At 41.4% G+C, this 24,900-nt stretch overlaps 1 protein-coding gene across 9 annotated transcripts in view; it reads right to left on the bottom strand.

Moving 5' to 3' along the window:
* The window catches only part of EFCAB6 (EF-hand calcium binding domain 6), a 222,441-nt gene that overhangs the window by 143,574 nt on the left and 53,967 nt on the right, over window positions 1–24,900 (bottom strand). For all 9 annotated transcript variants that reach the window (XM_027591704.2, XM_027591711.2, XM_027591706.2 and 6 more), the window contains 4 exons: window positions 22,104–22,240; window positions 17,956–18,068; window positions 8,384–8,508; window positions 2,761–2,909 (listed from right to left, as the gene is read on the bottom strand). In XM_027591704.2, coding sequence (XP_027447505.2) covers window positions 2,761–2,909; window positions 8,384–8,508; window positions 17,956–18,068; window positions 22,104–22,240 — 524 coding nt within the window. The remainder of the gene's footprint in view (window positions 1–2,760; window positions 2,910–8,383; window positions 8,509–17,955; window positions 18,069–22,103; window positions 22,241–24,900) is intronic.

Below are 24,900 nucleotides of genomic sequence, written 5' to 3'. Positions count from 1 at the left end.
TGAGCACCAGACTCTTGGTTTCGACTCAGGTCACGATCTCAGGGTCTTGGGATCGAGTCCCACGTTGGGCTCTGTGCTCAGTGTGGACTCTGCTTGAGTTCTCTCTCTTCCTCTGTTCTCTCTCTCTCTCTCTAATAAAATCTTAAAATAAAATTATAATTTTGAAGATGATGAAGCCAACAGGATGCATGTCTGTGATATGCATTCCTATTTGAAAAGCACAATGTAAACCTGTAGATGTACTTTAATTACAAATACATAAAAATTACATATGTATGTGGATACAGGTTAACGGAGCATGGAAACGTGAAAGCAATAAATTTGTGACATAAGGTGGATTGTGACTTTTTGCTTTTTATTTTTATTATTGCTCTTATTACTTGTATAATTTCGAAAATAAAAAGAAATGACTATATGACATTTAGTCATCCAATGAAGTATTTCCTAAAAATTGTCACCATGTATAGATAGAACAACAGAGCTGTTTTCTGAGCCATGGAAATATTCACTCCTAGGGCCAAATCTTGCCTTTTACTCTAGAAGCTATGGTAGCATGGCATGGTAATCCTCTCTGGATGTACAGAGGGTCAAGAAGGAAAGAGGAGCCTGTGCAGAATGGATCTAGCTGGCCTCACTTAATACTGTTTTTCTCAGGGCGCCTGGGGGGCTCCATTGGTTAAGCGTCTGACTCCTGATTTCAGTTCCGGGCATGATGTCAGCCCCATGTCAGGCTCTATGCTAGAAGCCAGCTTGAGATTCTCTCCCTGCCCCTCCTCCCGCCCACTCAGGTGCGCGCGCTCTCGCTCTCTCAAAAATAAATAAATAAATAAATAAATAAATAAATAAATAAATAAATAAATAAATGAAATACTATTTTTCCCTTCTTCTCTCTTGCCTCTCCTTTCTAGGTAACCCTAGATGTCCACCAATTATCCAGAATTTCACAAGACAATCTTTCCATTAGCCTCTACCCTGCTTCCCCTGAGACAAGGTTCTCTGAGTTACCTGGACAGAGCACCAGGTCCTTAAAGACAGTATTCCTTACAAAGAGTCTGGTCTATGTGTACCATTTCCAAAGGAAACAGGGATCCTTGGAGAAATGGGTGATTCCAGGTCAGGGGCAAGAAACGTACCAGAAGAGCCAGCAGCATATCAGAAAGCAAGAGAGCTCTCAGGGACTATCCGGGTCGCACCAACAGGACCCAGCAGACAACATGAAAGGCTCCCACTGGCCAAGATGGCACAGACTGAAGATCAGTGAGACTAATGATGAACTGAAACACATCAAATATGTGGACGTTCGTGAGTTATGGTAAGTTTTTTTTTTTTTAAGAAAAATCACTCATCGCTCACTTTGGGAGAATGCTTGGGAACCAATTCATTATTTTGGAAGGTGGTAAGTGAGGGGAAAGAACCAAGGATATCTTGGCTTTCCTAGACTAAGTGTGTCTCATTGTTACCAAGCAGTTGAAGAAGGGAAGCTTTCATTACAGAAGTACTCCAACCAATAAAAGAAGAAATGATAGATGTGGAACAGCACCACTTTATAATCCCCAGTGAATACACAGGTTTAAGTAGGCCCACCATGGCTGCTAACATCGTGAAAAGAAAGACAACCAGTCCACACACATGCTTGCCACCACCTAGGAAGTATTCTTGCCAAAACACCTGAACATGGGGGCACCTGGGTGGCTCAGATGGTTAAGCGTCTGCCTTCGGCTCAGGTCATGATCCCAGGGTCCTGGGATTGAGCCCCACATCGGGCTCCTGGCTCGGCGGGGAGCCTGCTTCTCCCTCTGCCTCTCTCCCTGCTTATGCTCTCTCTCTCTCTGTATCTCTGTGTCTCAAATGAATAAGTAAAATCTTAAAAAAAAAAAAACCACCTGAACATATATCTGAATTCTATCCATTTAGAGGACGGGGCTTGGGAGTGGGAGACAGCAGGACATGTCAAATGTCACTGTAGATCAGACGGATGTCGGTTGTAAGAAGTTCCATGTAATAAATACTTCATAATAGATACATCATAAAGGAACAAATTCACAAATGGAGAGAGGCCCTACAGACTGAAAACAGAATTGTGGCAAATCAATCGATTGCAATGTACAGAACTTATCTGGATCCTGATTCAAATTGTAAAAGAAAATCTGACACATTCAGTTAGATTTGAACCCTGGCTGGATATTTATTAATATTATTGATAATTCTATTAGGTGCAAAACCAGTATTTCTACCACGTTTTTAAAAAGTGTTCTTATCTTTTAGAAAGACGTAGTGAGATCTTTTCAGTGAAATATGATATCTGGTATTTGTTTCAAAAACATCTGAGGTTGGGACGCCTGGGTGGCTCAGTCAGTTAAGCCTTCAGCTCAGGTCATGATCTCGGGGTCCTGGGATCGAGCCCTGCATGGGGCTCCCTGCTCTGTGGGGAGTCAGCTTCTCCCTCTCCCTCCACCCCTCGCCCTGCTTGTGCTCTCTCTCTCTGTCAAATAAATAAATAAAAGCTTTAAAAAGTATCTGGGGTTAATGGAAAAATGATCAGGAAGAGAAATGAAATGATGGACCACGAGCTGAACATTGAAGCTGAGCAGTGGGTACGTTAGTGGATTCATTACAGTATTCTCTTTACTTTTGCATGTGTTTGAAATTTTCAAGGAAAAAAAAAGTCCAAGACATTAATAAAAAATAAATAAAGCTACTCCTTATTCTCATGGTTGACGTTTGGGGACAAAAATGCCAAGGAAACAATGGGACTCTTACCTTTTCATTAACTGGATAAAAATTCTCCTTGGTAATCGGCATACAAAGGTGTCGAGGACAATCTTTAGGTAATTCAAAGACACATATCCACTTTTGGAGGGGTCGCCTGCACTCAGGGCTTTTTCAACCTGTTCATAAGACTTAGGAAGCTGCAGGGAATGAAAATTCGAATGTTGCATTCATAGAGATCCACTTCACAGAGCTATTCAACCAGTTTATTTCTACCAAAACCTCGTCACATTTTCCCCTCCAAAAACTGATCAAAAAGGTTACGATGGCATGTACTGAACTTCAAATGTTTAATTGATGAGCTCGCTACAGAACAGTATCCCCAGTCACAGCTACTCAACTGACAAGGCAGACAAGTTTCTCAGGGAAAAACAGCACATATAATAGCTCCACCTCAAATTTCAGAGCTAAAAATATTCGGTAGATCTGCCAGTTTGATACATCTTTCTTAATATACTTTCAAGCCATTCCTACTGTGAGCCCATGCTAGGTTTCTCCTGATTAAGTCAGGTCAATCAAACAAAAAAGCTGGCAACATTTTATTAAAAACAGAAGTAGCTTTAGAGTAAGGAAAATCATTAATATAAAGATTGCATAAACAGAGTACACTTTGTACATTTCTTTAATTATTCTTTTTTTTTAAATGGGGAATCACAAAGAATCAGGGTGAGTGAGCCTCGCTTATGGGACTTCTTAAATTCAGTGAAGTAGGTTAATTTAACACTGATTTTTATATGGCTCATAAAAATACGAGGAAGATTGGTTTTATTTCCAAAGGTCTTCCTGCTGTTTGTTATTGAGTAATAACAATATTCTCCGATATTTCCAACCCTCTCCTCTTTGTCTGAATTCAGTTTTTCCCGCTAACTGCAATGAGAAACAAAATCACCACCAACTTGGTATATAAAGTGACTTTAAAAAAAAAAAAAAGCAACCTGTTGGGACATAGAAATACTTGCACAAGAGTCTCTACCCACCAAAGGAATAAGAAGCAATTCTTTGAAATTTCCATAGGGTACACAGGAACGTGGGGAAACTAATGGGAAAACCTTTAAAAATATTTAAAGAATTTCTTAGAAAGCTGCACAAAACTAACCCAAAATGTGGCTAAATCTGCCCCTATCTCTTTCAGGGAAGTGGGTTCACAGAGAAAAGCCAGAGCCAGATGTGGAGTACGGTCTCAGTGTATTAACTGGATTAATGAAATCCACTTTTGATATCTTGATGACATTGGTTTCCATTGAGGTTTTTTTCTAGGAGAATGTTTTTGACATAATCAAGAGATTTTAGGAAAAGAGCAGGGAGTGAAACAGACATAGTATCTTGGTGATATGTATAAACCTTTAAGGGATTCTCATTGTGACTGTTTACAATGAAACAAAAGGGAAAAATGCAAGCAATTCAGCAAAGTAAAAAGAAGGACATAAAGATATCTGGAAGTCTCTCCACCCAGTTTTTTTATATAGTGTTGCAGAAACTCCCCTAATGATCATATAAACATACAACTTTACGGAAATGCAATCATGGCTATACATTCTGATGTGACAGGTGCTTTTTTCATTTAACAGTATCTCATGATATTTTTTCCTGTAAGAACTTATATCTACATCAAGCTTTTAAATGATGTGTGGCATGCCATCATGTTACTGACAGACCAGAGAAAGGTACGCTAATTTTCTGTTTGTACATTTAATGTGTATAAATGTTCCCTTGATCCCCTATCTAAATGAGGTCCTTTTCCATATTTGTCGCATTTATGAATGCGTTTAACACCCCTCTCCCTGATGTGAGTTCGTGCAATCTCCTTGAGAGCATATTGTGTCTGTTTTGTTTACTAATAATTACCTAGAATGAAGCAGAATTTGGCATGCTGCAGCCACTCAATAAACATTTGTTTAAAACGAATATATTTTTACCAAAAATGTTCTAAAGAAAGGTTGCAAAATGTAAAAAGCTATGACACATAAAAATTAAAATCATAGCCGAGATGACATTCTATCTGTATGATACTGTAACAATATTGGGGCGCCGGGGTGGCTCAGTCGGTTGAACATCCAACTCTTGGGTTCTGTTCAGGTTGTGATCTCAAGGTCGTGGGACCCAGCCTCGCAACAGGCTCCGGGCTCAGTGCGGATTCTGCTTGTTCCTCCCCTGGCTTGTGCTCTCTCTCTCTCTCTCAAATAAATACATAAAATCTTAAAAAAAAAAAAAAAGTCGAACAATATCAAGCGTTGGTGAGTAGGCTGAACGACAGGAATTCTTTCTCATATGCTTCAGGTGGGAGTATAAATTGATATTTTTGAAAAGCAGTTTGATACTGCCAATTAAAGCTGAGGAGCACGTCTGCTACAACCTGGCAAGTAATTCCAGTCGTAAGCATCATTCCTAGAGAGACCTTTGCACAGGTGCACCAAAAGATACATACGCAACCACTTACAGTGGCATCGTTTGGACTAGCACAAAACGAGAAGCGATCTCAATGTCCATCCATAAGAGAATGTGTGATTTGTGTATATGTAGACAATGGAAAACTGTAGGAAGAAAGAAAGAAAGAAAAGAAAGATCAGGCAAAAAACAAAGAACCCAGTCTGTAAGGAAACATAATACAAACAAATATAAACACATCACCAAAAAGGTTTCATGCCATAAAAAGAAACTAAGAATATGAATTCATTATAAGAAAAGCTTGAAGTCAGGATGACAAAACAACGAAAGGGAAGGGATATTTCAAAGCGAGGAAGCTAGGAAACAAAAATTGTATCATTATAGGAGTTAATAAATTAGAAACAGCAAGCGTAAGAGGCAAGGCTGAAGTTCAATGGAATAATAAAGGAATGGCTCAAAAGACTCTCACTGGAGGCGGAGGAGAATGACAGTACTGGATGGAGCTAGTGAGGAGCAGGTGCCAGCTCCGGAGGACAGACCAAGATGACCCAATGGGAGGGTAACTGGGAATAACACTGAGGGAAGGGCCGACGCAGGGAAGACAGAGGGAAGGAGGGAAGGTGGGGGAAGGCTTTAGTGACACAGAAAAAGTTTTCTGGCAATGAAGGAAGGGCTGGATCTGGCCATCAAAAGAACACCCTGTGGTCCCGGAAACTTTGACAAAATGCCTAATGCAAGTACAGCTCAGTTTCGCTTTTTAATTTCAAGGATCCAAAAAAAACCCCAAAAGAAAAAACAAAACTTTAGGCATCCAGGTAGAAAAAGGGAATCACCTACAAGGGGAAAAAACAGCCATTGACCTCAGGCTTTTTCTCCTGAACACCCAGTGCCAGAGGACAATGGGATGATGCTTATACCATTTTGAGGACGAGAAAGCAAGATGGAAGAATTACACCCAGCTACGTTGTTCAAGTAGGAAAGTCAGAGGCAGACAGTCTCAAATATGAAAAAACAAAGGGAACAAAGCACCCAAGAGCCTTTCTTAAGGAAATTGCTTGACAATGAAATCCAGCCAGCCCCAAAATAAATCAAAATAATGAACTCTGAAAGGGATTAACTATGGTAAGCACTGGAGTGTAGTGATGTGGATTAAATCCACGTAAATACGAATTGAAGACGAAACAACTAGGGGAATTATAGGAACACAACGAAATGTAAATATCAATATCGTTGTAAACCCTGACTAAGAACAAAACAGAAACAACAAAACCTGTGAGATGGGAGGGAGGGGTGAAGAAGTGAGAGCCTGCCCTGCGCTGCCTGTAATCGAAAGACCCTTCAAAAACACCATAATTTCTGCAACTCTTAATGGCTTTCTTAACCTCTTTTCTTGTCTCAAAGTCCCTTTTGGGACCTAATATATCTTGTGGTAAAGAAATATTTACCCAAAGTACAGATACGTCTTCAGCTTCACTTGAAGCTGGACTTGGCAAGAACTTGAACTTAAACTTGGCCCCAGTCCTGACTGGCAGTATAATTTTGGGCTGGTCATTAAACCCCTCCATGCCTCAGTTTCCTCAAGTGGAAGACGGGATGATAACAGTGCCTCGCTCACAGAGCTGCTGTGAAGACTGAGGAGGGGAACACCCAACAGGGCCCGGCACACGGAAGGCTCCACAGAAGGGGTAATTACCAGGGCGGCCATGTCTCCTTTACTTCTAGTAAATTCAAAGACGTTTAAATTAACTATGTCTTATTTGTGAAAAGGAGCATGATTCTCTTCTTATAAAATCATTTCTTTCCATGTATCCACCCACCCACCCACCGAGGCAGCCATCCTTCTATATATATGAATAAAGACAGACCTAGAATTATGTTCGCCAAATGTTGCCTTTGATTATTTCTGGGTAGTGGATTTTGAATAATTTATACTCTCTTCTTTGTACTTTTCAGAATTGCTTACTTTTTTTGTAATGCTAATGCATTTTGTAATGGTTCTGTTTTTATGAAAACAATAAATTTATTAACAACAATAACAGAAAACAAGTTTTACTAATTTACCAACACAGTATTACATATACTCACTTCTCCAACACCTTGATCAACACTGGCTATTGTTAATTTTTTCCTCATTGACATTTTTCTCCTGAAAATTTTATATTCATTGTTAAAAGTTCTACGTACCTTTGGAATGGTTACGATTTATCTCTTGTTTATGTGGCCCATATTTTGTCAAGTTTCCCATTTGTTACACAAAGTTTTGCTGTACAAAAGCTGTTCATTTTAATGTAAGCAGATGTACCAATCTTTTTCTTTATGGTTTTTGGGCTTTACATCACGCTTAAAAGGTAGTCTCAGTTTCAAGATTAAAAAACTTTCACCCATATTATTTTTAAATTTAAATAGTTGATGCATATAGAATTTATTTTGGCGTGAGGAATGGAAGGTTACAAGCGTCTTCCCCCAAATGGCTGCCTAGTGAATTATCCTAATAATAATTACTGAATGAGCCACTCCCCAGTCCTACCACGCTTTACTGACTTTACTGGAATGCCTGTTATCATATGCTAAATTCACATATAAAGATTAATCCATTACCTAACAAAAATTGGGTAAGACGGTATCATATAGTCTTAAATATTATACCTTTGTAAGATTATTTTTTAAGATTTTAAGTAATCTCCACACCCAGCATGGGGCTCAAACTCACAACCCTGAGATCAAGAGTTGCATGCTTTACCTACTGAGCTGGCCAGTCACCCCTATAAATTATTTTTTATGTGGTGCTGTAGATTCTTTATTATAACTTTTCAAAAAGAAAAAAAAAACATATATATATGTATGTATATCTCCATCCAGATATAGGAAGAGCAGATATTAATGCTGAATCTTCCTATCCAAAAACCAAAAAAGAGCTCTTCATTTATTCAAGTTTTCCTTTATTTTACTCAATAAAGTTGTCTCATGTCCTTATAGAAGTCTTGAATACTTCTTATCAGATTTAGTATGTGAGTAGCACCGAGGAGGTACTTAAGCATCAGCCTCTCACCACCCTTACTATTACTGACGGACTGTCATCAGGAGTTGGAGGAGGCCTCAGGGTTTGGGGAGGTGGAGGTAGGATCAAAACAAATTTTAGAAATAATGTTCAGACCTAATGGTTTTTCATAGCTGTCAATTTCCTCTGTTCACGCTTTAGAGGACCTTGGTGTTAGGGAGACACTCTTACCTCTTGGCAAAAGGTCCTCTCAATTTCGTCTAAGGAACAGGTTTTCCAGACATCTTCTGATGAAACAGAGCTGTGGAGGCACTCCCCTTTGGAATTTTTGACTGGTTGATTGTTCCATGAGATCTCTATGAAAACAAGAGAGCTTCTGCTTATTCATGTTGCCAGAGGTACATTTAAATACCCAGTGTTCCCTTTTCACCCTCACCTGTCTGATAAAAAGTAGGACCAGAATGAATCAAAAGCATGATGAGCCAGGTAATAAACAGCATTGAAATAATTGGCTGAACATTTTTAGAAAAAAGTGAATCTACTTGCTATCCTGTGTTAGGATAAACCTGAGGTAGAGTAAAAAGTACACCAAGTAAAATAATAAAACCATGAGAGCAACAGAAGAAAATTAAGATGGATATTATATAGTGTACAATCTCTGTGTGTGAAGTCCTTTCCAAGGAACACACTACAGCCCCAAATCATTTGAACAATGGATAGGTCTGACAGTATAAATACTTATTTTTTGTTTGGTTAAAAACACACACACACAAATCACAATGAAAGAAAAATGAGTGAGAAAAACTATAGGTTAATTACCATGATGCCCGAGTAGCTCTTACACATCAATAAGATAAATACTCAACAGAACAATAGACTAAGGTTATAAACAGGTAATTCACACAAAAAGAACTAAACAACCCAAGAGATGTATGAAAAATTACTCAAACTCATTGGTAATTGTAAGTCTAATGAAAACAAGTTAACAATTTTTTTCCACTTGTCAAAGAGGCATGGATAAAAGGGAATGATAGAGAAATTAGTTCCAGTTTGTGTATAGAAAACCTGGTACCTGAATACTCTGAAATCTTCTCGAATTTTACAAAATGGAATTATAGAACTACTCAACAAACGTATATGGGTAGGGGTATTCCCTGCACCGTTTGAAGATTTTTAAAAATTAAAACAATTTAAATGCCCATTCATAGAGGACGGGTTTTATAAACTATGGCTCATCAAGCCTCTAAAACACTACGGACATTAAAAACAAAGGTGCCTGTCTAAATTAACAGGTGTGGAAAATTTTCCTTGATGTAGTTTCATGACTGAAAGAAAGGGTGACTAGCATAATTTAATTCTCATTCTAATACTTAGGTTGTGTATTTGCAGGCCTACCCAGCCGTGTGTGCACCCACCCACCCACCCACCGCCCCACCCATGCAGCAGGAAACAAATCAGGGAGGACAATACACCAAACAGAACACAGTGGTGGGATTCAAGTGGAAGGGTTATGGGGATCGTTATTCGTGTTTTTGTGCCTTTTTTGCAGCCAGCATGTATTACTTTTATAATAAAAGAGAATAAAATAAATCTAAAATACAGCCATTCTCAAAGTCGACTGCAAAGAATCACAAATGGTTTCCCAGATTTATTTCCTAAAATGTCTGCAAATAAGCTTCACTCAAATTAAGCACACTTGCAACGACTCAGCTGCAGTTAACAAACTGCCAGTCATCTGGAATTCCATTTCCTACCTCAAAAAAAAAAAAAAAAGAAAGAAAGAAAGAAAGAAAAAAGTAAAAGAAAAACAGCTTCCCACGGTGGACCCCGCTGGCTGCATAATGAAATACAAAGGCAGAACTTGGTCTGGAATTCTGTGGCCTTGGTGGGCCAGGCATTTGAAACTGGGATCTCGGAACACACACAAGAGCCTCACTGAGTGGTGGGGAAGCGAACCCACAGAACCAGGCTCTGACTCAGTTGGGCACGCCGAGCCTGGTTTTCTGATCCCGCATCCTGTGTGTGGGTTCCACTCTGGGGCACTGATGCTCTAATGGCAGATGATAGGGACACATGGCACATCGAGGGAAACCCATTCTTGCTCTGTAAACAACAGGCCAGGCTCTGGAGGGGGGGGGGGGTGGCTGTGGTGTGAGGCCTGCCCGCGGGGAGCTCACAGTCCAGGGACCTGTGCAGTTATACTGCCGCCCCAAGCTGGCTACAGAACTCAACCATGCCTTGTTCCAAGGTGTGTCTCATCACAGTCATGCCAGGCCTCACCCATCAGCCCAGCTTAATAATTCCTGCCACCTGCTAATTTCCCCCAAAGGGTCTTCGCTGATTTGAAATGGGGTAGAGAGGAAATCCAAAGCTTACATGTGTACTTCTATATGTCATCGGGGCAGCAAAAGGACACCCACCTCCCAATGTCATTTCTTCAGGTGCCAGATAGATAGTGCTTTTGACAAGCAAGATGATGGCTTCTTAAGGACATAAACACAGCGAAACCATAAATATGCAAAATTAACAAGAAACATTGTTCTATATATTTAGAAAAGTCAAAAGTTGTGGTCCCTGCAAATATATGACCTAGAGACTCCCTGACATGGGTAACAACAGCATCAAATCCACCAACAGCTCCTGGTAACGAGTCCTCGTAGAACACATTTTCCCCAAAAAGGAACCAACGTGAGCAGATTGTATCCTTATCATTCACAGTTCATAGATAAGAAAAAAGCAGGAGTTCATATGAGAAGTAGAAACAGATATAAAGAAGTATGTGGAATTATGTGCTTACTTAAGAAAGTGAAATTTTGGGAAAAATGCAAATAGGGGACATATATTTTTAAAAATATTTTACGTATTTATTTATTTATTTTAAAGAGAGAGAGAGCAAGCATAAGTGGCGGGGGGCTGGGGGGGGCGGGCGGGGAGAGATGAGCAGATTCCACACTGAGCGTGGAGTCTGACGCAGGGCTTGGTCTCATGACCCTGAGATCATGACCTGAGTTGAAGTCAAGAGTCAGATGCTTAACCAACTGAGCCACCCAGGCACCCTGGGGACATATATTTTAAAATTATTGCTCTCTTGAGAATATCTTCCCCAAACCACCATATAGAAAGCAAATATTATTAAAACACTGGTAAAAATGTCATTCTAGAAAAATCAGAAACAGGACAGTACTCATCTGTCCATGTGCTTCAGGGTTGGAGTGCCGAGAGAATTTCTCAGTGGAAGCTCCGAAGTGAGTAAGATTCAGAAACTCTGAAAACAGTACGAAGGTGAGGAGTACTCATTCTGGATCTGATCACTGACTCTGCAACCTTCTGTTACCAGCTATGCAGGCTTGTCCCCGTTTGCAAGAAGAAATGGACAGAAATGCCACAGAGTTGCCAGGAGGATTTGACATGGTGACGAATGTGTAAGGCCTGGAACTCACTAGACACTCAGTACACATTAGCTACCTATTGATTAATGAGAAAGGTTTTAAGTGATAGGAGACAAGGAAGAACAGTATCAATCAGAGCTAGAAAAACTGTGAAATTGGATGACAGAGCTCTGAAGCAAATTAGAAATAAAACTGTCTCAGAAACAAAGACTGAACTAAAAGGAACACAAGAGCAAACAAACAACAGTAAGAGGGGGCGAAAAAGAAAAAAATTGTATCAAGTAAGCAAAAAAGAAAAAAGGCAGGAAGGAAGGCTGGCAAGAAAGTTATAGTCTAAAAAAGAAGCTAGGAAAAGAAATCCAAGATACATGTAAAAGGTATCATTGGGAAGAAAATCTAAGGACCGAATGGTTCAGATGCTAAAAATTGCAATTCCAGAAGTCTTCCTGAAATAAAAGACTCAAACCTGCCAATTCAGATAGCATACAAATACTTACAGAATAGTCACGAGTGTCCAACATCATGACTCATTCTAGCAAAATTACTGGGTTTTAAATAAAAGGAAAAAAAAATTCTCTGGATATCCGAACAAAAAGACCAAGTCACTAATAAGGGAAATAAAATCAGACTGTCATCAAACTTTTCTTCAGCAAAACTTCAAGTCACCAGGCAATGAGTAAGAATATTTAAGATCCTTAAGGAATGAAAATCTGAGCTAAGGATTTTATATACAAAGTGATTTTTTGTTGTTGTTGCTTGTTTGTTTTAAACATATTTTATTTAAATTCAATTAATTAACATATAATGTATTATTGGTTTCAGAGGTACAGGTCTGTGATTCATCAGTCTAATATAATATCCAGTGCTCATTACATCACACACCCTCCCTAATGTCTATCACCCAGTTACCCCACCCCACCACCCCACTCCAGCAACCCTCAGTTTGTTTCCTATGATTAAGATTCTCTTATGGTTTGTCTCCCTCTCTGGTTTCATCTTGTTTTATTTTTTCCTCTCTTCCCCTATGATCCTCTGTTTTGTTTCTTAAATTCAACATATCAGTGAAATCATATGACCGTCTCCCTGTCCCTCTGATTGATTTATCTCACTTAGCATAATACCCTCCAGTTCCAACCACATCATTGCAAATGGCAAGATTTCATTTTTTGATGGCTGTGTAATATTCCATTGTATATATATATATATATATATATATATATATATATATATATATATACCACATCTTCTTTATCTATACATCTGTTGATGGACATCTGGGCTCTTTCCATAGTTTGGCTATTGTGGACATTGCTGCCATAAACATTGGGGTGCACGTGCCCCTTTGAATCACTACATTCAGACAAACTGATTTTTTAACTATACAGGCCACATACAAACTGTCATGAACATGTAAGAAATCAGAGAACATCATTTCCATGAGCACTTCACAAGAAATCTACTAGAGGACAAGCCTCAAATAACCAAAATGATGAGAGAGCCAAGCATGTGAGCAGATGTGATAAAGGTTTTCGCTCCTAATGTGGCAATCGTATAGAAGCTGAGTCAGTGGCACAGGAAGACGTACTTCCGTATGACTTACACAGAGAGAAATTAGAAGATGAATCAAAACCTACAAAGGACTTTCAACTGTTCCATATAATGTCACTGTCTTCTTTGTTTGATCAATACCCTGAGCAACCTATCTGGATTCCTTGGCTTTTCCCAAAACAAGTTAGTAAGGTGGGGATTCAAATTAGCCAACCCATGGTCCAAATAAAATAATTTCCATGATAAGCCAACCCAGGAAGGATACGCTGATACCTTACTATTCAGACTTTGGGGCTGAGGATTTTGAGTTGATGGGATGGCCACGGGGATGATGACCAGCCGGTGCCAGTGATTCATCCTGCCCCACTATATACACCAGTAAATAGACCTCTGTGTTGACAACTGCGGTATAGAGCTTTACCGTAACGCAGTCCATAGCCCCAGATTACTACAGCTGACCCCTGAACAGCATGAGGGTTGGGGTGCCAGCCCCACACAGTCGAAACTCTGCATCTAACTTTTGACTCCCCCAAATTTAACTACTAATAGCAATAAGAACTTGAGCGAACACTGCAGGAACAGGAATATATAGGAGAATAACCAGATATATATCTCATATTGAATTGAATCGAAAATGCCTCTCATTGTGACATGCATCATTATTTTATGTATCCCTAACAAACAAAAAAGTTGCCAATTATTGATAACAAAATGAAAAAAAAACCCAATGAGATTTCCATGTTGTAACTGAAACTGTATTATACCACTTACCTACTTACAATTCCTAATGACAAAAGCCAAAGAAAAAAAATAGTAAAAATTAGAAAAATTTTACCAGCATAGACTGAAGCAAGAAGAAACTTAATTTGGGCAGCCAGCTAGTTCTGCTTTCAATTTAGTGGATTGGCTCATATTGAACCTATCCTCCCAGCAGAAAACAATTATAAACTCTGGCCAAAATATAAACAAAAAACTATCTGAAGGCATTAGAGAGCAACTGATATAAACTGGAGTCGACACTTGGAAAAATAGAGTAACACTTGATACATTTCTTGTTATTTCTGGCTTTTTGCCTGAGGGCAGGTCTCAGCTGAAAAGATGCTAAATGGATAGAATTTGGATATAAGACCCAGGAGTCCTGCTGGCTTTAGGAAACAGAAAACAGAGTTGAGGACTACACAGCAGCTAGAAAGTAAGAAAGTAAGGAAAGCCCCCCCAAAAGAAAAGCACAGGGGATTTCTAACGTCTGTGCATAATTTCTGCCAAGATCTTCGGCTAACCCCTGAACAAGATGTGTAGAGCAGACAATAAGACACCCAGCTAAGGCTAAAATAGCACTACAAAGATTTCAAGTGTGAAAGCCCTCAGGGGAGACAAAGATTAGAGTCTGAGTGCAGGCAAATAAACTGGCTGCTAAAACAAATACTTAAATTCCTCAGAGGCACATAACAGAATCTACAGTCTCTACAATGCATGATTTGCTCTATCCAGGATAAATTACAAAATTGCGAGACATGGGAAAGACAAAACAAAACAAAACAGGACCCTGTGATCCCTATTCAAGAAAGAAAAAAAAAAAGGAATCAATAAAGACCAGACTCTGAGATGACCTAAATGTTGGAATTAGCAGATGAAAATTTTAAAGCATTTAAAAGTTTAAATTTCAAAATAAGTGTTTGAGAATATAAAGGAAAATATACTCTTGATGAGCGAACAGATAGAAAATCTCAGCAGAGCAAGAGAAGCAGCATTCTGCGTTTATAGCATATATAAAAGTACAATCTGTAACAACAATCTAACAAAATACAGGAGAGACGAATGGAAATACCGGTGGTAAAGTCCTTATACTTCATGTGAATTAGTATAATATTATCTGAAGGTAGACTAATTAATTAAAGAGGTATAATAGAATAAAAAATGATCCATTTACCCGATGTTCTTGAAATTATGAAAACTCTACTGGAAAAGTGTCAGGGGCTGGTGTAGATGTAGGTATACTGGGAAGGAAGGAGAGTAATACAAAAGGCAAAGATCCCATCTTGGAATAAAATGTAAAAGGTACACATTACTTTACAGAACATCTTAATAGGAATACACGTTCAGTAAAACAAGATGAAAAAACAACAAAATGAGAGGGAAAGTAATATAGTAGACCAAAGGAAAGGCCATGATAGAAGTAATAAATGGGCGCCTGGGTGGCTCAGTTGGTTAAGCGTCTGCCTTTGGCTCAGGTCATGATCCCGGGGTCCTGGGATCGAGCCCCACATCGGGCTCCCTGCTCGGCGGGAAGCCTGCTTCTCCCTCTCCCTCTCCCCCTGCTTGTGTTCCCTCTCTCGCTGTGTCTCTCTCTGTCAAAAAATAAATAAAATCTTAAAAAAAAATAGAAGTAATAAATAAAGTAGAAATAGCACAGAATAAAATCGACCTTGGTAAAAATCAAATTACAGGTATAGACGGAAGACCTGAGATGATCATTGTGACTGCCGAGGAAAAGGTCAAAGAGAATGTATCACTTTGAGACCATTTGATACAGAAGACAAAGACAATCCAACGCAAGGATGATTTGTATCACTGAAGTTAAAGATCAGAAAAATGAAACCAAAGATTTATTCAAAGATATATAATATTAAAAAAAAAATCTCAAAATGAAAAAGTAATTGGATCTGCAGATTAAAGATACATTGTGCTTTGGAAAACATACAGAAGGCTCAACAGCAAGACATATCCTAACTATGTTTCTGAAATTCAGGGACAAACGATTCTTTTGGGCAGCCAGCTAGAAAAAGCACACGACCAGTAAGAAAATTAGGTAAGCCTCAGACTTCTCCATAGCCAGAGGCAGTGGGTCAAAGTCCCTGACGTTTGGGAGTGGGAACATGTGACTCACGGATATTATATCCAGCCAAGACATATTCAAGATTTTCTTCAGTTTCATTTCAATTCCTATTCTTCTTTAACACTCAAGGAAAAGTAGACACTTATATAAAATAGCATCTATACGAATCCATTTTTACAAATGTATTTCTTCCTATCTGTCTCTCCTTTCCACAGATCTGCATGGAAAGATACCAGGAATCATGCTGACAGTGGTTAATTCTGGGTGGTAGGATAGGCTTGTTTACTTCAATCTTTTCACTTATCTGCCTCAGTGCCTGCCTCACAGGACTGGGTGAATATGGAAAGAGACAGTACAGGAATGAGCTTAGCCTAAGGCCTGGCATGGAACAAATGTTTGGTAAGTGGGGTGGAGCATTACGCTTCTCAAATTAAGTCTATAAACTTACTTGTGATGAAAATTTTCTATAATCAAGCGAGACACCACCTTATACCCCACTTGGGCAAAATGCACAGCCCATGCTTCAGCCCAACATGCCCCCACCCCAAAGGCCCATGGACTAGAATGCTCTCCCTCCCTCCATGCTTGTCACATGCATTCTGTGAACTCTGGCCCTGCAAAAGGGCCTCCTAGCTCTTACCCGGATACCCCTCTTCCTCCTGTGAACATCCCATGACATTTTGTTCTTCCCTCCCAGGCATTTCAACAGTCTGCTTTGGAGCTAAACAGTTCAAATCTCAACTCCACCAAAAATGAGCTATATGACTTTGGGGACTTCATTTGGCACCCTTGAGTCCATGTTTTCTCATCTAAAAAATGGGACAATAGTACCCATCTCACAAAGGTACTGAGAGAAAATCAAAATTAAAATTAAAGCTTATAAAGTATCTATATAAAGCACAATAAATAAATGCTTTTTATTATTATACTCTTTATGTGACTTACTTTATGCTTTACCTGCCCTGTTTTTTAAAAATTCACACACATACACATGCACACACACACACATACTCCTTAAAGATAGAGTATGTTACTTGGCTTTGAACCCTAGTGGTATAAGGATCTGCATATGAACTAACAAAACATAAGGGATGAACAGGTCCTTGGAAGATCATCCTATCTAGTAATTCCCAAAACTTAAGAGGCTTTTAAAAGGAGAGCCCTGGAGTCTGCTCTCAGTGATCTTAGGGAAACTGAGCTAAAATCTGAGAATTTGTCTTTGTTAAGTATGCTAGTGAGGCAAATCTGAGAATTGCAGAAGATGCTCGATATTTGTTGTATTGAATTACATGGAAACCAGTAACACCATTTCTTGAATGAGCCCTTCATAGGTGATAAGCCCCTGAGGCAAGAAACCACTTGCCTCAAATGACCAAAGGCCCGGAGGAGAAATCTCCCAACTGCATTCTTCATAAATTCATCCTCAGGGAACTGGACTCTGCTCTCTCCAGAACTATCTAGCAGGTCAACAACTCTGGGCACTTTGTTGATGAGGCTGGGATAAACGCCATCGGTGCAAGGAAAAATTTTCCTTCTCAAGGTTATATGCCTGGCTTTACATGTCCAATATGATGTATAAACTACGCAGCTATTTGCCCTTTTATATAAAGATTTTTCCCATCACAAAAGGAGTAACAGGTTCATTATACAAATTTTTGAAAATACAAAAGCAGCAGAAAACAGAACCAGATAACACCCAGAGACACATCACTTAAAGACAATCTGTATTTTAGAATTTCTTTCCCATCGTTTACTGATACTCAGCATACACTTTCCATTTTACCATTAACTTCATGGAAATCATTGCTCGTGGCTGCACATTTTACCGGGTGGATACGCTGTGACTCACTGAACCCTTTTCCTGTTGTTAGACATTTATGTTATTCTTCTAAATAACAATGCCATGACTATCTTTGTGCCTAATGCAGTTTCCATATCTGAAAGTATTTCCTCAGAACAGATTCATAGAAGAGGAATTATCAGGCCAAAGGATACTGAAATCTTTAGCTATATACTTATAAAACACTCACCTTGATTTCCCACAGAATACCTAAGATTCAAGTCATTATTTACACTGAGGTTCTTCAAAAAAACATTATAATCCACTGCGGTATCTTTATCAATGTTGTAGTGTTTCGCAAACCTGGAATAGAAATGTTCTTTGGTAATCAGAAATTATGATATAGAGAATCTAAAATGAAGGAAGGTATCCTTTAACACGGGGGCTGGCATTCATTTTAATGTGCTTCTAGCTAGAGCTGAAGTTAAAAAGTGAACCCTAGGAAGTGTTACTGTAAGATTAAAACACACAGACACTTCAGAGGAGATCACTGTACTTGGCCTACCGACGCATGGGGGCAGTCAGGCCCCAGTTCTCGTTTTCTCCCTTCTCTGGCAGGAGGATGGGGTGGCCATGATTCAGGCCATATGTGGACAGCAAAAGCAGGTCCCATTTGCCTTCAGGAATTACGGGGCAATGATCTGGACCATGAGTCAATCAGCACAAAGCCTCTACAACCAGAGACATCTAGAGCTAGGGGGAGGGGAGAACATAGCCCACGCTGGTGACCAAGCACAGCATATGACAGAGACAACTGAGGCCCAGTTCACTGTGGCAGGGGCAAAACTTTCCTTGGAGCATTCTATGATCTCCACAGAGAAAAAAGAACATTTTAAAACATGTAACCAGGGCACCTGGGTGGCTCAGTCAGTTAAGCGTCTGTCTTCAGCTCACGTCATGATCCCAGGACCCTGGGATCCAGCCATGTTGAGCTCCCTGCTCAGCGGGGAGTCTGCTTCTCCCTTTCCCTCTGCCCCTCCCCCCTGCTCATGCTCTCTCTCTCTCTCTCTCTCTCTCCCCCTCTCTAATAAATAAATATTTAAAAAAAAAACCAACAAAAAAATACACTTAACCAATGTCTCTCCCTAAAATATACCAAGATACTCTTTTTTTAAAGTTCAGATAAATAGGATGTTTGGATTTTTTTCCTTCTTAAAATGAATTTTCTATTATTCAAATCTGCCATTTGATAAATGGTTTTCTAGATGATATCTGCATTATTACATTTATAAAAAATTGACAGTTTTTAAATGTTTGGTTATATTATCTCCATATGTGTTGGTTTCTATAATTACCTAATTTCATGCTGCTTTCTAAAAATTTAGTAATTATCACTTAAAGTATTTGTTATTTTTCTGTTTTCCAAATTTAACAAAGAGTAATGTTGAATACTTCAACGCGTACCTTTTTTTTTCCCCACTTTGATGAATCTTGCCTATTGTTCTAATAAGAAAAATTATCTGGAGATAGGATAGCTGCCAGATGCTCATGCTGAAACTCCCCAAATAGCCACATCTTTCATCCACAGACTCTGCCTCGTGAAAATACGGCTGTAGGCTCAGGGACCCAAGGGGCTGGCCTCCTGTGCTCCTTCCTGTTTGGGCTGCCGTCCTATGGAAAGCGTTGGCTACTCTTCTGCTCTGGTAACATGTCCAGATACTGACAAAAGCCTCATCACCAAGTTCCCTGTTTTCTGTAAAAATCCAGCATTCTTTCAGACTGGTATTTCCTCCTAAGAGAATCCCGACCTCTCGTAATGCCCAGCCCCATCTGCCTTCATAATACTGGCCGCATATTCACTGAGGACACACAGACAGAATTCCATGGTACTATTTCCTACAGATAATATCTCAAAAATCAAGCCTCAGTACTGCCCAGGCATGCAGTATCTCAAAGGCTTTTTTTTTTTTTTTTTAGAAGAATAAAGGCAGGGGAAGCAGAATCGTTCCTGAGACGAAAGGGCTAGGGCTGTTTTCCCAGAGTCCTGCACTTGGGGCAGGAGAGCTCAGAGGTCTGCACAGACTGCAGGCGAGTGGGGCACACAGGAAGGCCAACTGCAGGGAGGTAAAGGGAATGACACCCATCGACCTGTGAACCTCTCCCCCATCACCACCTACAACTAGCCATGGGCTTCCTTGCTCTGCTCAGGCAGCGGCCAACCTCCAGTGAGTTTGTTTGCTTTTTAGGCTGCTCATACTTATTTTATCGGGATTCAAATACTTCAGCCTGCAGGGCAACCGGAGGATGGGGTGGGTGTGAGAGATGGGAAAGGAAAAGCAAAACCCAATGGGTCTCAGGGTGGTGTGATTAAATACGAAATTGGTGAGGATTTTCTCTCTCGCCTCTTCTTCACACACGCTGCATGGTATTCTGCAGCCTAAAGAGAACTGGTTTCCAAGGAGTAAAACGCATTCCTGGAATCTTTACAATCGTGACAGAGTCACTGTGGGACGAGCACCTACTATGTGCATCCGAGGCCCACTGTGCACATTACAGGGAATCTTGGCGCCTGCCCTGCAAAGTGGGCTCCCCGGTCTGCACTTCTTTAAGAGGAAGCTGGGTCTCAGAGAGGCCCAGGAGCCTCCCGAGGTCCTAGGGCTGGGAGGGCACAGCACAGACCTGACCCCAAGCATGCCCGACTCCAAAGGCCAGGCGTTTGCTGCCACCCCGAGAAGTAGAGGCTGGTATTCAATAGAAGGCTGTTTTTGATAAAAGAAAGGATTCAAAAATGCATTGTGTTTCCTGCTCAAAAACTAAAAAGACCAAGTTAATACTGAAGCAGCTTCTCAAGGAAAAGAGTATATTCTTGAGCTTCAATAAGAAAAGCATTAAAGCAATCGAAGAAATGGTCTACTTTTGATCTTCTGCGTTTCTGTTCTAAAGAAAAGCAATTCTATTATGTTAAGTTTCTCAAGCCTTATGAAAACAGTATTGTTTTCGAGGCTTAAAAAAAAATCTCAAATAAAAATTTGTGGAGTTCTTTATTATTCGATACTTACGAGATGGGGAAATAGTAACATTTTTTATAGATTTACTAGGTTGGAGACTGCAGTGCCAAACACAAGGTTTATTGTCAAATAAAACACTGTTTGGTTTTTTGATTGCCTGTTTTATAAGAGTGTTGCTTCTGTTCTATAATTGCGTGCACAAAATTATTTAATTTGTTTTGTTTGGATCTTATTCTGGACACTTTCCCAGTCGGAAGGATGTAAAAATTAAAACATCTATTATGTCCTTTTATATTCTGAGGTGGGTTATAAGGAGGAAAAAAGAAGAAAATATTCAAAAGACCAGGAAATACCTATTTTTAAAAAGTCCCCTTGCTTTTCAGCCCCCACGGTGCCCATGCCATGGTCACATGCCCCCTACACTCCCTTGCCGCAGGAGCAACTTCCTCCGTTCCTTCCAGAACCAACATCGTCTTTATGACACCATGCGAGCGAGCATGGCCCCCAGTGTCATAGGGATTTATTACTGCAGTGTGATGTGAAACTCCTTGGCTCAGAGTGAAAGAATAAAGCTTGGTGCTTCTGTTAACAGCCTGGGGGATACTCAGAGAAGGGGGAAAAGGCAGGAAGAGGAAGAAAGCTTCTTGGCCGAGTACCACCGAAAAGAAGTTAAATGTAGGCCCCCTTCTGGTGGCTTCCATTCAAAACTCAGGTAGCCACAGAAGCCAAACATTGGGCTTCTTTTAAATGATCTGGAGTTTATTGGAGGCTCAAAACAACAACAAGAAACCCCAGGCAGACTTCCACACGCTGCCCTCGCGTCAGGAGCAGGCGGTGGTGGCTTTCAGCAGCCGTGAAGCAGCTAAACATTTAGTTATTCACTGTCCCCCTGCTGCAGTGTCCCCTGGACCCCAGCAACAACCGTCCTCAGAGGGAAGTTAAGTTTCTGTTATTATATCAGGAGGGAGAGCCAGCAGGGAGCACATCAACTAAAGAATAAATCCAGAAATTTGTTCTTCTCTAACCCCGGGCTTTGAGTAAACGTCAACTGTGAACTGGAAACACAGGGGATGGCAGGTGTGGGGCCAACCAGGAAAGGAGAGACAACTAGTGATGGATTACTTAAATAATCAAGATGTGTTCCGATCTGCAGGCCAGATGACTGCCACCCTGGGGACTCTTGGAATTAGAACCATTAGCTCTCGAGTCTGAGCATTTGCAGAGAGCACCACCAACACAGGAGAAATGCCATGAGCACCTCTTTTAAAAACAGTCAGGACAGAGACTGCAGGAGAGGATGATGTCTGGCTCCAGGGCACCTGCCAGGCCCCACTTTGAAACTGGGCTAAGTTCTACTGAGCCATCTCTCACCAGACCTCCGCTTACTTACTTTCTGTATTCATCATCTTTCATCTTCAAACAGAAGGTCTCCAGAACTTTCCTCAGCTCACAGGGCTGGATCAGACCAGACTTGTTAACATCAATGAGCTTGAAGGCTTTGATAACAGTTTTAATGTTTTTGAAAATCTGTGTAGAAAAAGTGATTTCGGAGAAGTCAAAAGACCCAGTGTTAAAAACCAAAATGGTCATAAAAAAATGTGAACGTTTTTAAATACTTCTTGTAAAATAAAATGTTTTCAAAGACTCATAGTTGTAGGTATTGCAAAATGATATGTCTATGGAAAAAAAGAACATTTTGCATTTATTGAATGTTTGTAAAGCCATTTTCTCTGTAAATGGTCTCAGTAAGTTTTTAAAAAGTCTTTCTGATGCAAAGCAGTAAGTCTCATACACAATTCACTCCCTTTTAGAGCCATGTGAAAAATCTTTTTTGTTAATTGGTGCTTAAAAACTATAGTTCAGGCAGGGCCGGACTTGGACGATCTTCATTTTTCCACAGCCACATGCAAACTGTTTTTACTAGGAGCTGCAAAATAGGACTGTACATTTCAACCCCTTTAAATTTTTGAGAAAATATTATAGAAAAGTTGTATAGGTATCTTTCCCAAATTCATCAAGTACGTATTTATCGGGCACACAAATGTGAAAGGCATTTGGATCAGCCCTGTGGAGACGCCGGGTACTAAGCCATGTGCTTACCCCAAAGCTACTTGTACTTAGAGGACAGGAACATTGCCCGGCCCCACATGTGCCAAGCATGGAGCTATGTGATTGAGTTCCCCCAACCCACAGGAAGGAAGTACCATTCCCCATTTTTAGATAAAACTGAGGTTCAAGGAGGCTACATGAGTCACGTGACATCACCTGCATCGACAATGATGATACCGGGATTCTAATGCAAGTCAACCCTTTAGCCATGGTACTGGAGGAGAAGAGAAGACATAAAATAAATATGCGTGAAACTAAGCTGTGGGAACAAGAGCCAGATAACGGGGAGAGTGTAGAGCTGTAGGCCTTCACAGAAGAGAACAGGCATTTCCAGCCTGAGTCACCCAGGAGGCTTCCTGCAGGAGGAGGCATCTGGGCTGAGAGGTGGCTAGGGCAGGACAGGAGTGCATTCTGCACGGTGGAACATGAAAGCTAGGGATGGGGTTGTGGATAAAAAATGATAAAGGTCTGGCACAACTGGGCCTCGGCGGGTCTGATTCTGCTGCCCTGGACTAGGTCAGGTCCATCCCCAGTCCAGACTCGGGTCATCAGTGCTTCTCATGAAGAGGTTTGGGAAAAACTCTAAGACAAACAGGTTTTGTTTTGTTTTTTCTTCTCTTTTTATTAACATCCCCTACTTCCTCTGCCAGTTCCCTTCACTAGACTGTGCCTGACCTGGAAGGTCAGCCCCGCAGCCCCCTCCTGGGGTGGCTGCCCTCTCGCTCACACCTGAGGAATCACGGAGCAGGTGGGAGGGGGCCACTGCTCCCTCTTCTCCCTGGCTGCTTGGACCTGTGAGTGCCAGGCCTCCTGGCTGGGCCGTTAGCCCCTGACATGCCGGCCCTGCTTCCAGGCCCGCTCAGGACCCCCTGACAGACGAGCTCTGAGCCCAGGTCTCTCAGGTCCCAGTCCTCCTCTCAGCCAGATGTCACCGCTCCCTGCTCAAGACTCTACACCATGTCACCCCCAATGACTGCCACTCTCCAAAATCAAGCCCCACGCTCCAACCACCCCACCCCTCTTCTAGCCGCCTCGCTCGAGTGCAGGACCCTACAGCCTTCTCCACAGCAGGGCCCCCACCTGCCACTCAGTTCCTGGGCACAGCTCCCCCTCGCTCCCTCTCAACCACTCCGTCTCTATAAGCACCACTGCATATGCGCTCCCTCCTCCCGCCGCAGCCCTGGCAAGCCCCTGTCCCTGGTTAAATCCAACTCATCTCCTACTCCCCACACCTGACGTGGCTGCAGAGGGTGGCCCATTCAACACTTCCCTGGGTCCCCTCACTCCAGGGCGCTGTGTGACCCTGCTCTACTGCGCTAGTCACTCACCACCCCCATCCAGACTCTGTCCCCCTTCTCTCCCCTCCCAGCCTCCCTTCCCATTATCCCCTCTCCTTCCCCCCCACCGAGAGCCTTGCTCTTTATTTACAGGAAAAACAGATACGGCTATAAGGCAGTGACCAATGGCCTGGTCCTCCCCAGCATCTGTCTGACTCCAAACCCATGTGAGGGGCCTCCCCTCCTGTTCCATGATGCTACCTACCAGACACTCCTGACCCTGGCCCCCATGACCCCACTCACATCTCCCCATAAGCTGTGACCCACCAGGCCCCACAGACCGGCTCCTGGTAGCTCTCCCACCTCATCTCCCCCACGTGTCCCCTAGCTCGCTACTTGCAGGCCCCACCAGACCCTCTGCCGCTCCTCCTGAGTGCCAGGCCCCTCCCGCCTCAAGGCGTTTGCCTGTGCTATTCTTTCTGCCTAGAACATTCTTCCCCGGATACCCACTGTCTCATTCCCTCACCTCACCCAGATCTCAGCCCACTTGTCATCTTATCCGAAAGGCCCTCCTGACCACAAGTGGAAGTTAGGACCTCACCCCTCGCACTCTGATCCTCGTCTTCAGAGTACTTCTCACCAACCGATTTAATGCTCATCTTGACCGTCTGTCTCTCCCTCGGGAATGTCAGCTCCCTGGAGCTGGGTTTGGGGCTTCGGCTCCGGGGTCTGGCTCAGTAACTGTTTGAGTGAACGAATGAATCTGTCTTCTTTTCACCTGCTTGGGAAAAGGCCACACCC

The sequence above is a fragment of the Zalophus californianus genome, chromosome 9 (assembly GCF_009762305.2).
Source record: "Zalophus californianus isolate mZalCal1 chromosome 9, mZalCal1.pri.v2, whole genome shotgun sequence".
Classification (NCBI taxonomy): Eukaryota; Metazoa; Chordata; class Mammalia; order Carnivora; family Otariidae; genus Zalophus; species Zalophus californianus.
The sequence above is the reverse complement of the archived record's forward strand: the minus strand, read 5'-3'. Positions and strand labels throughout refer to the sequence as shown.